A 17,171-nucleotide genomic window follows, 5' to 3' on the forward strand; every position below is an offset into this window, starting at 1 on the left:
GCACAGTCATGTGTGAATAGTGAGTACGACAGTGGGGATAGAACACATCCCTGTGGGGTGCCTATGTTGAGAATACATGTGGAGGAAGTGAGGTCACCAACTTTAACAACTTGCGGTCTGTATCTTTGAAAAATTAGGATCCATGCACAAATTGATTCAGGCAGCGAGAGGTCTTTCAGTTTATAATATAATTTTGATGGTACTGTTCTGTTGAACGCATAGCTGTAGTCAATGAAAAGGATCCTGGCATAGCTGTTAGGATTTTCGAGATGTCTGAGGACGTGGTAGAGACCTGTGCTAATGGTATCTTCTACTGATCTGTTAGTTCTACGGGCGAACTGAAAGGGATCAAAAGATGGAGGAATGCAGGTTTTTAGGAATTGTAGAATCAACGTTTAAATGTTTTCATTACGACTTATGTTAAGGCTACAGGACGTTAATCATTAAGACAACTAGGCTCAGTGTACTTTTTTGGAACAGGAATGATTGTTGATTTCTTACACCACACAAGACTGAAGGGACATGTTAAATATGTCAGTGAAGACACTGGATAGTTGGCCTGCACACTTTCTCAAAAGGCCTGGTGAGATGTCAGGGCCAGCGGCTTTTCTCATTTTCAGACGACTGAAGTGGCGTCTTATTTCATTCTCTTGGACTATGAAAGGGGGGTGGGGGTGATTTTGGGTGCAGCCACGTCAGAAGTAGACAATGGTTTGTCGAATCTGGAGTAGAATGTGTTGAGTTTGTCTGGAAGAGTTCTGTCAGTGCTGTCAACTGTCTGGTGGGTCATTTTATAATCAGTGATGTTCTGCAGTCCGGTCCACACATTCCTAGAGTTGTTGGCAGACGGGTTTTCTTCTTTTTTTTCCGATATAAAAACTTTGCCTTTATGCATTTTTCAACACTTCTTTTTGTCTTATTGTGGACTCTTCTATCACCAGTTTTGCCAAAAGCTCTCTCTTTTTCCTTTAGATTTTGCCTGACAGCCCCGTTACACCAAATTCTCATATCGTTTGAAAATATTTTGATTTTTTTTTTTTTTTTTTTTATGAAATGCACACACTTTCACAGAAGTGATGAAATATAATCAAACACTGTGTCGGTATATTTATTTAAGTCCCCGGCAGAGTTCTTGAAAACATTTCAGTCTGTACATTCGAAATAGTCTTGCAAGGTCTCCAAGGCAGGGGCCGACCATTGTTTCACAGTTTTCACGACTCAGTGGTTTTTCAGCTTTCAGTTTTTGTTTGTAGACCGGCTCCAGAAAAAATCATGTTGTGGTCATAACAAAAAATAAAACATAAAATGGAAAATGAAATTTGTTTTAATCTCCCTTTACCTGTTCCCCTCCTCTCCCAATTTTGCTTTCTTTAAAATGATTAGTGATACGCTTTTTTGTCGGTTTTTTTTTTTTTTTTTTTTTTCAATGTTGAAGCCATGCGGCAGTTCCCACAGGCTGTCTTTTCCTAAGCGCGTTGGGTTACGCTGCTGGTCAGGCATCTGCTTGGCAGATGATGGTGTAGCGTATATGGATTTGTCCGAACGCAGTGACGCCTCCTTGAGCTACTGAAACTGAAGCTGAAACTGTCTTTTCCAACAGGCCCGGAAGAAAGATTTCGAAACAAAGGGAGTTTATGTGCAATCGATTTCTGGAGTTTCCTCCCTTGGTCCATCGTGGGCGTTTTGTTTGCGAAGTAAGTCAACACTTTCATCGTTGTTGCAGGACTCTCAGTCAACATGAAGTTGTTATCGTTGATTGTCATCCTGCTGATTGTCCCTGCTTGGTGCGGGAGCAAGTATTCAGCAGAGAAGAATGCGAAGATTGAAGATTTCACCGCAGAAATGCGGCCTTTTCGGATGCAAAAGGTCAACTTACTATGGCAGAAGGCGAAGAAGGTACATTTGTTGCAGTGGTAGCGGTAAAAGCAGTAGCAGTGCCAGTAGAAATAGTAGCAATGGGGACTGGCTTGTATCTAAGCCTTACAGTTTATGAATTTACGTTCAGATTGTTATCTATGTTTTGTTGTTTTCTTTTTCTTGTTTGTGAGGTGAGTGGTGTCATTTATGTGGAGGAGGCAATTACACCACATTCACTTTGTAACCTGTTTCACTGAGGATTGTGAAGGTGGGTAGAGGAAGGGAGTATGGAGGAGGCAATTACACCACATTCACTTTGTAACCTGTTTCACTGAGGATTGTGAAGGTGGGTAGAGGAAGGGGGTGTGGAGGAGGCAGTTACACCACATTCACTTTGTAACCTGTTTCACTGAGGATTGTGAAGGTGGGTAGAGGAAGGGGGTGTGGAGGAGGCAGTTACACCACATTCACTTTGTAACCTGTTTCATTGATGACTGTGCCAGTGGGTAGAGGAAGGGAGTATGGAGGAGGCAGTTACACCACATTCACTTTGTAACCTGTTTCACTGATGACTGTGCCAGTGGGTAGAGGAAGGGAGTATGGAGGAGGCAGTTACACCACATTCACTTTGTATCCTGTTTCACTGATGACTGTGCCAGTGGGTAGAGGAAGGGAGTGTGGAGGAGGCAGTTACACCACATTCACTTTGTATCCTGTTTCACAGATTGATTGACTGATATGGATACTTATATAGCGCCAATCCTCGGTCGGAGACCAAGCTCTAAGTGCTTTACAAACACGGGGTCATTTGCACAACAGGCTGTCTACCTGGGTAGAGCCGACTGACAGCTGACATTGGGCGTTGACCATTCGTTTGCTGTGTTATTCAGTCAGATTTCAGGCACCACACTCACACAAACATGTAACATTTTACGTGCATGACCGTTTTGTTTATATAGCCCGCCATGTTGGCAGTCATCATCAAGTTTAAAACAAAACAAAAAACAAGTCATACGAGCTTTAAGACTAAGAGTGTGCAATTTTATTGGTTTTTTTGGGGGGGGGGGGGGGGGGTTATATAATTGTTGAACTAGAGAAACAAAAACAAGTGAAGATATATTATTTAGTCTTGCACCAGTTTAAAAGTTCTGCTCCCCAGATACAGGAGTTTGAGTAGTGATATAAGTGATCAAATACAAGTGCACATGCACACACACACACACACACACACAGTGTGGCAGACACATTTACTCACAAACACATGCATGTGCGCACATACACACACACTCACACGGATACTCAGACACACACACTCGCACGTGCACACACACACACATGCAAACACGCACACACACACACACACACACACACATACATACATGTAACAAATGTGAGTGTTTAAATGCAACTGTGTACTCTGTATATGTGTGTAAGTGTAGACCTCTGTGTGTGGCTGTGTATCATAATATTCTTTTACATTATCATTTAGGGGAAAAAAGCAGCAACAAAGTCAACAGTATGCGTCACAGGCCATTATTGTATTGCTTTGACCAGTTTGTCACACATTTAGTGAGTTTGAAATGATGGCTTGTTCATGTATCATTAATCTGTGCTTTTGAAGTTTTGTTTAAAGAATCGGTAAAATGTTTGTTTTACTAAATTAATTTAGACTTTTTGAGAGTCACACACAGTATTCATGAGTTATATACTTGTTACAAAAGAAGTATTGTCTCCAAACCCTTTTTGTTTCTTCTTCTTTCTTTTTTCTTTTTTTTTTTTTCCTCAGTGTGTGAAATTATTAACTAAGCACTTTACTTGTGATTGCTACATGTTCAGCGTCTAACTGGATCCAAGCTTGCTGAGCTGTATGCAGATCTCAAAGTGCATGACAAGCACGAAGCAGCTTTGAAGAAGTATCGTGTAGAAGGAATGGACAAAGATGGACTGAAAGAAGCTCACGTAAATGCCGCTTTCAGAGGTAAAAGGTTTTTTTGTCTGAGTATTTTTATGATTTATTTGTGCTTGACTAGCATGTTAGGTCTACGGACTGGTCAGGTATCAGTTCGCCAGCCTCCTCTTTTTACAGCTTTTTTTTTGTTTGTATTTTGTTTTTTGTTTGTTTTTTTGTTTGTTTGTGTATGATTTTCTATTTATGTTCATATCTTGTTATGTACTATCCCCACCAATATTCCTTGTGACCCCGGTACACTTGGTAGTAAAGACATATTCTGTTCTGTTCTGTTCTGTTCTGTTCTGTTCTATTCTATGTGTTGTACTTCAGACTGCTTGTGTTGTAGACCTTTGCACTTGTGCTTGTTATACCTGTAGGCAAAGGTATAGCTTGGAACTCTGATTTTTTTTTTTTTTTTTTTTAACAGCATACTGTGAAAATATTTCTATTTTATGGATGGGTATGAGATTGAGAGTCCCCTTTCAACTTCTTTTGCAAAGCTGTTTAGTAAAAGGAAAGCAAAAAAAATATATATATATTATTTCTTTTAAAGCAGCACCTATCTTTACAGAGCAGTAAAATGAAAATTGACACTTTTCATCACTGACCTTGTATGCCAGTCATAATGAAAACCTGTCACTTGAACTGCAGTGTATGTGTGTGTGTGTGTGTGCACATGTCTTGTGTGTGGGCCTGTATGCATTTGTGTATTTTCTTCTTTCCTTCAGAAATCATTGAGAAATATGAACTTGAGGAGTTCTATCATTCTGATGGGAACCTCTCTAATGAGCTGCCTTTGAACGAGGAAAAGAAGGCGTACTTCTCCGACCAGAAGCTTCAGTCCATGTGGAAGAGAGCTGAAAAAGCTGGCTTCACTGGTAAGCAACAATCAGTGTGTGTGATTCTTTCACTGTTTCAGTAATGTACTCTTTTTCTAGCACAGGATGCTGTTGTTTGTGTCTTCTCTGTAAATGTTGGTATACTTTCTGTTCTGATTATTTTGTTTGGTTTTTTATTGTTGTTTTCTTTAGATACCTGTGCATACATGTGTGTAAGTTATAACAATAGCTGTGTCAAAAGCAAATCAAAATATTCCATGAAATAAACCTTGTGTGATCTGTTTTGTAAGGGAAGAGAGCTGCCATTATGTACCACTGAAGAGCATTTGTTAAAAAATTTATATTTTAAATTTTATTTCTCAGTAAAGAAGTTTGGTTTTTTTTATCATGGTAATTGTGAAGAATCTTTCAAAACAGGAAAGAAAGTTAGTGTTTTTGCCTGTTTATATAATAACTATAACAAGGTTAAATAGAGGAAAGCCTTTGTTTTAACTGCAGTTGTAGACATTTTAACTCTCTGAATATTTTGCAGCTTTATAGTTGATTCTTTCCTTTGTTGTTGTTGGAAATTGGAAACAGAAGACTGGTCGGAGACTGGCTGGGAGGCTTGTTAACTTGAATCTGATGTTACAAAATCCACTTAAGTCTGACACTGAGGAAAGTGTTCATGCTTATAGATACAAGTATGAATGGTTTATTCACCAGTTTTCAGCTTTACTTTCTCAAGGAGGCTTCACTGCATCGGGATATATTCATAGATGCACTACATCACATCTGCCAGCAGATGCCTTACAGCAGTATGACACAGAACACTTGTCAGGCCTGGAGTGCATGCATATAATCATTGTGTAGCCATCAGTGGATTTCTTTGACAGAATTGTGCCAGAGGACAATACCTGCATTGCCATGGGTTCTTTTTCACTTTGCCAAGTGCATGCTGCACATGGGGCTTTGGTTAATTGTCTCATTTGAATGACTGTACGCTCAATTTGATTATCCAGTCCAACTTGGGAGAAAGAGTTAGGGAGGGATTGGAGCCTGGACCCTCAATGACACTGTACTGGACGATAAGTGTTGACCATTCTATCACCTAGACGATAAGTGTTGACCATTCTATAAGTGTTGACCATTCTATCACCTGGACGATAAGTGTTGACCATTATATCGCCTGGACGATAAGTGTTGACCATTCTATCACCTGGCAGGTAAGTGTTGACCATTCTATCACCTGGCTCCTTATCAATCACCTGGCTCCTTATCAGATAAGTGTTGACCATTCTATCACCTGGACGATAAGTGTTGACCATTCTATCACCTGGCTCCTTATCAGATAAGTGTTGACCATTCTATCACCTGGACGATAAGTGTTGACCATTCTATCACCTGGCTCCTTATCAGATAAGTGTTGACCATTCTATCACCTGGCTCCTTATCAGGTAAGTGTTAACCATTCTATCACCTGGCTCCTTATCAGGTAAGTGTTAACCATTCTATCACCTGGCAGATAAGTGTTGACCATTCTATCACCTGGCTCCTTATCAGGTAAGTGTTAACCATTCTATCACCTGGCTCCTTATCAGATAAGTGTTAACCATTCTATCACCTGGCTCCTTATCACATAAGTGTTAACCATTCTATCACCTGGCTCCTTATCAGATAAGTGTTAACCATTCTATCACCTGGCTCCTTATCACATAAGTGTTAACCATTCTATCACCTGGCTCCTTATCAGGTAAGTGTTAACCTTTCTATCACCTGGCTCCTTATCAGGTAAGTGTTAACCATTCTATCACCTGGCTCCTTATCAGGTAAGTGTTAACCATTCTATCACCTGGCTCCTTATCAGGTAAGTGTTAACCATTCTATCACCTGGCTCCTTATCAGGTAAGTGTTAACCATTCTATCACCTGGCAGATAAGTGTTGACCATTCTATCACCTGGCTCCTTATCAGATAAGTGTTAACCATTCTGTCACCTGGCTCCTTATCAGATAAGTGTTAACCATTCTGTCACCTGGCTCCTTATCAATCACCTGGCTCCTTATCAATCACCTGGCTCCTTATCAGCACCGGTCAAGGGCTTCAGAAATGAGAGATGTATTGAATAGGTTGTGTGCTGGTGGTAACACATCCGTCTAGAAAGCAAGAGAGTCAGAGCACATGGGAATGAATCACACACTGGGCAGTATTCTCTCCCTCTGCTGTACACTTTGAGTGGTGGCAGTATTCTCCCCCTCTGCTGTACACTTTGAGTGGTGGCAGTATTCTCCCTCTGCTCTACACTTTGAGTGGTGGCAGTATTCTCCCCCCCTGCTCTACACTTTGAGTGTTGGCAGTATTCTCCCCCTCTGCTGTACACTTTGAGTGGTGGCAGTATTCTCCCCCTCTGCTGTACACTTTGAGTGGTGGCAGTATTCTCCCCCCCCCCCTGCTCTACACTTTGAGTGGTGGCAGTATTCTCCCCCTCTGCTGTACACTTTGAGTGGTGGCAGTATTCTCCCCCTCTGCTGTACACTTTGAGTGGTGGCAGTATTCTCCCCCTCTGCTGTACACTTTGAGTGGTGGCAGTATTCTCCCCCCCTGCTCTACACTTTGAGTGGTGGCAGTATTCTCCCCCCCTGCTGTACACTTTGAGTGGTGGCAGTATTCTCCCCCTCTGCTCTACACTTTGAGTGGTGGCAGTATTCTCCCCCTCTGCTGTACACTTTGAGTGGTGGCAGTATTCTCCCCCTCTGCTGTACACTTTGAGTGGTGGCAGTATTCTCCCCCTCTGCTGTACACTTTGAGTGGTGGCAGTATTCTCCCCCTCTGCTGTACACTTTGAGTGGTGGCAGTATTCTCCCCCTCTGCTGTACACTTTGAGTGGTGGCAGTATTCTCCCCCTCTGCTGTACACTTTGAGTGGTGGCAGTATTCTCCCCCTCTGCTCTACACTTTGAGTGGTGGCAGTATTCTCCCCCTCTGCTGTACACTTTGAGTGGTGGCAGTATTCTCCCCCTGCTCTACACTTTGAGTGGTGGCAGTATTCTCCCCCTCTGCTGTACACTTTGAGTGGTGGCAGTATTCTCCCCCTCTGCTGTACACTTTGAGTGGTGGCAGTATTCTCCCCCTCTGCTCTACACTTTGAGTGGGGGTCTGGATGCTGCTCACAGCAACAAAAGGCTTTTTGAACCTGGCAAAGTTTTGAAGAAAAATCCACTTTGTAAAACAAAGAAAAATAAAATGATGAGATGCACTGTAGCAATGGGCTCTCCCATAGAGAAAAGCCAGAATTTCACTCATAGAAGTCTGTTGTGGCAAAAGAACAGTAGAACACAATGCAATTCAATACAAAACAACACAACACATACAATGCAATGGAATATGATGCAATACAATACCATGCAATACATTGAAGTGAACTTAGTGAATCCAGATGAAATGTTTGTGTTGAAGGAAGAGACCTGGAGAAGCTGAGGGAAGAGTTCTGGCATCAGCAGATGAAAATTGATGAACTGAGCTTCTTGAAAAGACAGATGGAAGTTGAAGGTAAATTCTGCCTCTTTTTCTTCTTTTAGTCTTTTATGTGGATATACACAGTCAGGCTACCTGACAAGTGTGTGTGTGTGTGTGTGTGTGTATCTGTGTGTGTGTGTCTGTATCTGTGGATGTGTGTGTATCTGTGTGTGAAGGTTGTATCCATAATGCAATTTTAACATTTTCTCAGAAAGTCCAACATACTGTAACAGAACTAAATTTCACCCAGTAAGGGCCATTATTGATTAGGTATTTCTGAGTGGTATCTTTTTCACAATTTTAACATTGACTTTTTTCCTTCTTTTTTTTTCCCCCAAGAACATATTCACATATATACTCTACCAGAACTTTCCTAACAGCACATTATGGTGTGAAGTTCAGATTAATTCTGGAGTGTGTGTATGTACATAAAAAAGCCACTGATATAAAATGTCTTTTCATTATTGACTTATTTCATTCATGTTTACAATTGAATTTTCAGATTATATATGAATCATACAATGTTATAAATTTATCTTTTTCTTCTTCTTCTTCTTTTTGTTTTTTTTATTTTTCTTCTTCTTTTTTTCAAACTCCACACTATGGAAGCCATTATTTGTGAGACCTTTCTGAGTGGACTTTTATTTTCAGTGACATTTCCAGAAGTCACAGTGAACAGTTCCAGGAATATAACATAAGTCTTCAGAAGAAAGTGCTGTTAAAAACTGGTCCAGTTTCCACTCCACATTGTGCTAAATGTCATGGGTGGTTGGTTTGTAATGTCAGTGGTTGGCTATGACAGTAAAATGGGATAGTAGATTTTGCGATTTCTCTGTAGTAAAAAACCTAACACAGGATCAGAAAAGGCTTGTCAAGGGAAGGGAAGTAATCAGTGTATTGTCAAGGGAAGGGAAGTAATCAGTGTACAGGGGTGTAGACATCTGTTCAATTTGTGTGTGTGTTTTTTCTTCGTTTTTTCTCATTTTTGTTTGTTTGTTTTTTGAATGGACTGATATTAAACTGTTTTGATAATAGTCGTTGTGATCATAATGTTTTTGTTTTAGTTTTGTTTTGTTTTTCTGTCTGGCACGTACGGTTTCTGTTTTTCTTTGCATCTGTCTGTCTCTCTCTGCAACTCTGTGTCTCTCTCTGCAACTCTGTGTGTCTCTCTGCAACTCTGTGTGTCTCTCTGCAACTCTGTGTGTCTCTCTCTGCAACTCTGTGTGTCTCTCTGCAACTCTGTGTGTCTCTCTCTGCAACTCTGTATGTCTCTCTGCAACTCTGTGTCTCTCTCTGCAACTCTGTGTGTCTCTCTGCAACTCTGTGTGTCTCTCTGCAACTCTGTGTGTCTCTCTAATACTCTGTGTGTCTCTCTCTGCAACTCTGTGTGTCTCTCTGCAACTCTGTGTGTCTCTCTGCAACTCTGTGTGTCTCTCTCTGCAACTCTGTGTGTCTCTCTGCAACTCTGTGTCTCTCTCTGCAACTCTGTGTGTCTCTCTGACACTCTGTGTGTCTCTCTGCAACTCTGTGTCTCTCTCTCCAACTCTGTGTGTCTCTCTGCAACTCTGTGTCTCTCTCTCCAACTCTGTGTGTCTCTCTGCAACTCTGTGTGTCTCTCTCTGCAACTCTGTGTGTCTCTCTCTGCAACTCTGTGTGTCTCTCTCTGCAACTCTGTGTGTCTCTCTGCAACTCTGTGTCTCTCTCTGCAACTCTGTGTCTCTCTCTGCAACTCTGTGTGTCTCTCTGCAACTCTGTGTGTCTCTCTGCAACTCTGTGTGTCTCTCTCTGCAACTCTGTGTGTCTCTCTGCAACTCTGTGTGTCTCTCTCTGCAACTCTGTGTGTCTCTCTCTGCAACTCTGTGTGTCTCTCTGCAACTCTGTGTGTCTCTCTGCAACTCTGTGTGTCTCTCTCTGCAACTCTGTGTCTCTCTCTGCAACTCTGTGTGTCTCTCTGCAACTCTGTGTGTCTCTCTCTGCAACTCTGTGTCTCTCTCTGCAACTCTGTGTGTCTCTCTCCAACTCTGTGTGTCTCTCTCTGCAACTCTGTGTGTCTCTCTGCAACTCTGTGTCTCTCTCTGCAACTCTGTGTCTCTCTCTGCAACTCTGTGTGTCTCTCTCCAACTCTGTGTGTCTCTCTCTGCAACTCTGTGTGTCTCTCTGCAACTCTGTGTGTCTCTCTCTGCAACTCTGTGTCTCTCTCTGCAACTCTGTGTGTCTCTCTCCAACTCTGTGTGTCTCTCTCTGCAACTCTGTGTGTCTCTCTCTGCAACTCTGTGTGTCTCTCTGCAACTCTGTGTGTCTCTCTGCAACTCTGTGTGTCTCTCTGCAACTCTCTGTGTCTCTCTCTGCAACTCTGTGTCTCTCTCTGCAACTCTGTGTGTCTCTCTCTGCAACTCTGTGTGTCTCTCTGCAACTCTCTGTGTCTCTCTCTGCAACTCTGTGTCTCTCTCTGCAACTCTGTGTCTCTCTCTCCAACTCTGTGTGTCTCTCTGCAACTCTGTGTGTCTCTCTCTGCAACTCTGTGTGTCTCTCTGCAACTCTGTGTCTCTCTCTGCAACTCTGTGTCTCTCTCTGCAACTCTGTGTGTCTCTCTGCAACTCTGTGTGTCTCTCTGCAACTCTGTGTCTCTCTCTGCAACTCTGTGTCTCTCTCTGCAACTCTGTGTGTCTCTCTGCAACTCTGTGTGTCTCTCTGCAACTCTGTGTGTCTCTCTCTGCAACTCTGTGTGTCTCTCTAATACTCTAATAGTAATACCCATTGGTCTGTGTCTCTGTGGGTGAGGACAAATGACAACACTATTACCCACCAGTCTGTGTCTCTTTGACTAGGATAAACGACAGCACTAATACTCATTAGTCTGTGTCTCTGGATGATGACAATTGTCAACACTAATACTCATTAGTCTGTGTCTCTGGATGATGACAATTGTCAACACTAATACTCATTAGTCTGTGTCTCTGGATGATGACAATTGTCAACACTAATACTCATTAGTCTGTGTCTCTGGATGATGACATTTGTCAACACTAATACTCATTAGTCTGTGTCTCTGGATGATGACAATTGTCAACACTAATACTCATTAGTCTGTGTCTCTGGATGATGACATTTGTCAACACTAATACTCATTAGTCTGTGTCTTTGGATGATGACAATTGTCAACACTAATACTCATTAGTCTGTGTCTCTGCATGATGACATTTGTCAACACTAATACTCATTAGTCTGTGTCTCTGCATGATGACATTTGTCAACACTAATACTCATTAGTCTGTGTCTCTGCATGATGACATTTGTCAACACTAATACTCATTAGTCTGTGTCTCTGGATGATGACAATTGTCAACACTAATACTCATTAGTCTGTGTCTCTGAACGATGAGAAATGACAACATTGATACTCATTAATCTATCAGAGTATGTTTCCAGACTATGAGTATGACAAGTGACAACACTGATACTCACTGGCTTGCGTCTCTGCCCTGTGACAACACTGATACTCATTGAATTATGTGTCTGCACTATGACAAATGACTATACTTAATACGATAATAGCTCATGTGTCTGCATGTGACAAATGACAGTTCTAATGCTCATTAGCCTATGTGTCAGGACTATGACAACACTAATAAACACTAATAGCCTGTCTAAAATATGACAGACATCAACACTGGAGTGATGGCCTAGAGGTAACGCGTCCGCCTAGGAAGCGAGAGAATCTGAGTGCGCTGGTTCGAATCATGGCTCAGCCGCCGATATTTTCTCCCCCTCCACTAGACCTTGAGTGGTGGTCTGGACGCTAGACATTCAGATGAGACGATAAACCGAGGTCCCGTGTCCAGCATGCATATAGCGCACATAAAAGAACCCATGGCAAAAAACGTTGTTCCTGGCAAAATTCTGTAGAAAAATCCACTTCAATTGGAAAAACAAATAAAACTGCACACAGGAAAAAATACAAAAAAATGGGTGGCGCTGTAGTGTAGCAACACACTCTCCTTGGGGAGAGCAGCCCGAATTTCACACAGAGAAATCTGTTGTGATAAAAAGAAATACAAATAAAAATACAAATATTAGTATTACTCATTAGCTTTTGTCTGTGGACCATGACAATACAGCTTCTCATTAACTTGTGTCTGTGGACCATGACAATACAGCTTCTCATTAACTTGTGTCTGTGGACCATGACAATACAGCTTCTCATTAACTTGTGTCTGTGGACTGTGACAATACAGCTTCTCATTAGCTTGTGTCTGTGGACCATGACAATACAGCTTCTCATTAACTTGTGTCTGTGGACTGTGACAATACAGCTTCTCATTAACTTGTGTCTGTGGACTGTGACAATACAGCTTCTCATTAGCTTGTGTCTGTGGACTGTGACAATATAGCTTCTCATTAACTTGTGTCTGTGGACCATGACAATACAGCTTCTCATTAACTTGTGTCTGTGGACTGTGACAATACAGCTTCTCATTAGCTTGTGTCTGTGGACCATGACAATACAGCTTCTCATTAGCTTGTGTCTGTGGACCATGACAATACAGCTTCTCATTAACTTGTGTCTGTGGACTGTGACAATACAGCTTCTCATTAACTTGTGTCTGTGGACTGTGACAATACAGCTTCTCATTAGCTTGTGTCTATAACAGACATCAACACTAATGCTCATTAACTTGTGTCTGTGGACTGTGACAATACAGCTTCTCATTAGCTTGTGTCTATAACAGACATCAACACTAATGCTCATTAACTTGTGTCTGTGGACTGTGACAAATGACAACACCAATACTTATTAGCCTGTGTCTATAACAGACATCAACACTAATGCTCATTAACTTGTGTCTGTGGACTGTGACAAATGACAACACCAATACTTATTAGCCTGTGTCTATAACAGACATCAACACTAATGCTCATTAACTTGTGTCTGTGGACTGTGACAAATGACAACACTAATACTTATTAGCCTGTGTCTATAACAGACATCAACACTAATGCTCATTAACTTATGTCTGTGGACTGTGACAAAGGACAACATTAATACTTATTAGCCTGTGTCTATAACAGACATCAACACTAATGCTCTTTAACTTGTGTCTGTGGACTGTGACAAATGACAACACTAATACTTATTAGCCTGTGTCTATAACAGACATCAACACTAATGCTCTTTAACTTGTGTCTGTGGACTGTGACAAATGACAACACTAATACTTATTAGCCTGTGTCTATAACAGACATCAACACTAATGCTCTTTAACTTGCGTCTGTGGACTGTGACAAATGACAACACTAATACTTATTAGCCTGTGTCTATAACAGATATTAACACTAATGCTCATTAACTTGTGTCTGTGGACTGTGACAAATGACAACACTAATACTTATTAGCCTGTGTCTATAACAGATATTAACACTAATGCTCATTAGCTTGTGTCTGTGGACTGTGACAAATGACAACACCAATACTTATTAGCCTGTGTCTATAACAGATATTAACACTAATGCTCATTAACGTATGTCTGTGGACTGTGACAAATGACAACACCAATACTTATTAGCCTGTGTCTATAACAGATATTAACACTAATGCTCATTAACTTATGTCTGTGGACTGTGACAAATGACAACACCAATACTTATTAGCCTGTGTCTAAAATATGACAGACATCAACGCTAATGCACATTAACTTGTGTCTGGACTATGACAAATGAACCACTGATGTTCATTACCCCATATCGCTGGACCATGACAGATGTCACAGACAACGAGGTGGAGTCATCCAAAAAGAAGAACCAACGAATGAAGTCCAAACACAAGGCAGTGAAGGCCGGCTACTATGAACTGGAGAGCATGTTTGATGAGGTAGAAATCTTTTTCTTTTTTTTCTCTCACTTTTTTCTTTTTTTTCTTTTTTTTTTCTTTTTTTTTTTTTTTTTTTTTTAGCATTTTTACTGTTCTGTATGCACTCAATTGTCGGGTTTTTTTAATAGAATAATATCACAGATCTGTGCACATAATCTGAGTGTGGAAAGAGACTGAACAGTAAGTACTTGTTGGTAGATTGTATGTGTGTGTGTGTGTGTTTGCTTGGGTTTTTTGTTTGTTTGTTTGCTTTTGTGTGTGTGTGTGATTTGTTGTTGTTGTGTTTGGGGTGGGGGATCTGATTATGAACACATTATCAGCATTTGCAGGTCCATTCATCCCGTCTGAAAGCCCATGGCAACTCCAGTTAAGGGCAGAATATCAGTCCTGGCCAGAAAAAAATTAATTAAAAAAAATCCCACATTAACGTTCATACAGGGATCAGACCCCCAACCTCTCAGTTTAAAGTGTTGCTCCATGTGTGCTTTTTAGACATGGATATTGTTTGGAAATGGGTAGACTCTCCATATCACGTCTTGATTGACCCCCAACCTCTCAGTTTAAAGTGTTGCTCCATGTGTGCTTTTTAAACATGGATATTGTTTGGAAATGGGTAGACTCTCCATATCACGTCTTGATTGGCCATGAACACCAGTTTTTGTGTTTACATATTTGCATGTTACGTGGATCACAGCTTTCAAGCTCCACAACACGGTGTTAGCATGTGTCCTTTGAACCTATACCACCTGCTCTCCATCTGACAGTAAATCAGCAATGCAAGGGAGATCATTGTGCTAGATGATTCACTTTTCTTTTTGCAGAATGTCCTGCAATTGCTTTTTTTTTGCTTTTTTTTTTCTTTTGCTTTTTTTTGTGTGTTTTTTTCATTAATCTGAAAACAATGCGCATTTGTCCCCGTTTAGAATACATGTTTCCTGGAGGGTGATAGATAAGTTAGTATTTTACAAATGTTGCCCAACATTTTGAAAGTTTCAAGACTAAATGTGCAGGGTTGTCTTTTGTTTGTTATTTTTTGTTCTTGTTTTGGGTTGTTGTTTTTTTTGTTTGTTTATTTCCTAAGGCATGAGAGATGTGTGGTAAAGCAAAGGGGGTAGTTTGCTGAATTGAATGAGTTGCATTGACAATCTAATGATACTTAGGGGATAGTTTGCTGAATTGAATGAGTTGCATTGACAATCTAATGATACTTAGGGGGTAGTTTGCTGAATTGAATGAGTTGCATTGACAATCTAATGATACTTAGGGGGTAGTTTGCTGAATTGAATGAGTTGCTTTGACAGTCTAATGATACTTAGGGGGTAGTTTGCTGAATTGAATGAGTTGCATTGACAATCTAATGATACTTAGGGGGTAGTTTGCTGAATTGAATGAGTTGCATTGACAATCTAATGATACTTAGGGGGTAGTTTGCTGAATTGAATGAGTTGCTTTGACAGTCTAATGATACTTAGGGGGTAGTTTGCTGAATTGAATGAGTTGCATTGACAATCTAATGATACTTAGGGGGTAGTTTGCTGAATTGAATGAGTTGCTTTGACAGTCTAATGATACTTAGGGGGTAGTTTGCTGAATTGAATGAGTTGCTTTGACAATCTAATGATACTTAGGGGGTAGTTTGCTGAATTGAATGAGTTGCTTTGACAATCTAATGATACTTAGGGGGTAGTTTGCTGAATTGAATGAGTTGCTTTGACAGTCTAATGATACTTACTTTTCTAACATAAAAGATAGTTGTTTATTTTCTTACATAAATTTCAGTAAGTTGAATGACTGATAATACTTAGTGTTTTAGTCTATCATTTTTATGAACATAAACTTCAGTAAATCCATTAGTGATGCAAATACAGTGGAAACCCAGGTCAGTACAATAGTGCCACAGCCCAGAATGACACAGGGGCGTCAGCTTAAATGCTTCTGGTTTATTGATATAACTTTTGTTTTTCAGCTTTCGGGGAGAGAAGGGAAATGTGAAAACAGTCTTTGAAAGACAAAACTTTGCCATCAGTCTTGAATTTGTACTCTTTTTTTTTTAAATGGGTTTCTAAGAAATTATCTTACTCATGGCTTAAACTGAATTCTGTTTCACACTGCATTCCTCATCAAGGCCTTAGTGAGCTCACTGGGCTCTGCTGCTGGTCAGGCTTCTGTTTACCAGCTATGGTGTGGTGTGTGTCCATCGAGATCGATGATGACCATCGTTGTCATCCAGCTGGGGGATGGGGGGAGGGTGGTGGGGGGGGGGGATGCTCATGAATCTATCTGTGAGTGCGCAGATGGCTGAATAGTCCAATCTGCGCACGAAATGTTCGCTGACAGTTGGGGCAGACAAAGACAGGCATATCATTGTCAGGGAGCTTGTTTGCCCGTGACTTTCTGGCCTGCCTCTTCTGAACAGCAGCAGCAGTCCTGTTGGCATCGCACAACTTGGCACCTTTGTGCACAGCAGTGCGCCATTTGTCACGGTCCGCTGCAGATTCCTCCCAGGAGTCAGGGTTGATATCAAACGCTTTCAGAGAGACTTTCAGAGTATCTCTGAAGCGCTTCTTCTGACCTCCGTGTGATCTCTTCCCTTGTTGCAGCTCGCCATAGAAGAGCCTTTTGGGCAGCCGATGGTCTGGCATGCGCGCCACGTGTCCAGCCCAGCGAAGCTGGGACTGCATCAGGATGGTGAAGATGCTGGGAAGGGTGGCTTTTGCAAGCACCTCCGTGTCTGGGGTCCTGTCTTGCCACTTGATGTTCAGTAGCTTCCTTAGGCATGTTGTGTGGAAGTGGTTCAGCTTCTTGGCATGTCGTTGGTACACTGTCCAAGTTTCGCAGGCGTACAGTAGTGTGGGGAGAACTACTGCTCTGTACACCTTTAGTTTGGTCTCAAGACCAATGCCTCTTCTGTTCCAGACATTTGCATAGAGTCTACCAAAAGTTGCACTTGCTCTTGCAATCCTGACGTTCACTTCATCGTCAATGGTCGCATTTTGTGACAGTGTGCTGCCAAGGTATGTGAACCGCTCCACCACACTGAGTCTCTGACCGTTGACTGTGATGTTGGGCTCAACGTGGGGTTTCCCTGGGGCTGGCTGATGGAGAACTTCAGTTTTCCTCGTGCTGATGGTAAGGCCGAAGTTCCTGCTGGCAGTGGCAAAT

At 41.4% G+C, this 17,171-nt stretch overlaps 1 protein-coding gene across 1 annotated transcript in view; it reads left to right on the plus strand.

Moving 5' to 3' along the window:
* Positions 1 to 1,677: 1,677 nt before the first annotated feature.
* Positions 1,678 to 17,171, plus strand: part of LOC143290352 (alpha-2-macroglobulin receptor-associated protein-like) — a 36,398-nt gene continuing 20,904 nt past the window's right edge. Inside the window, exons 1-5 of the mRNA XM_076599718.1 lie at positions 1,678 to 1,896; positions 3,694 to 3,835; positions 4,537 to 4,686; positions 8,081 to 8,173; positions 13,900 to 14,009. Coding sequence (XP_076455833.1) covers positions 1,738 to 1,896; positions 3,694 to 3,835; positions 4,537 to 4,686; positions 8,081 to 8,173; positions 13,900 to 14,009 — 654 coding nt within the window. The 5' untranslated portion in view covers positions 1,678 to 1,737. The remainder of the gene's footprint in view (positions 1,897 to 3,693; positions 3,836 to 4,536; positions 4,687 to 8,080; positions 8,174 to 13,899; positions 14,010 to 17,171) is intronic.

This window comes from Babylonia areolata, chromosome 1 (genome assembly GCF_041734735.1).
Source record: "Babylonia areolata isolate BAREFJ2019XMU chromosome 1, ASM4173473v1, whole genome shotgun sequence".
In the NCBI taxonomy this organism is placed as follows: Eukaryota; Metazoa; Mollusca; class Gastropoda; order Neogastropoda; family Buccinidae; genus Babylonia; species Babylonia areolata.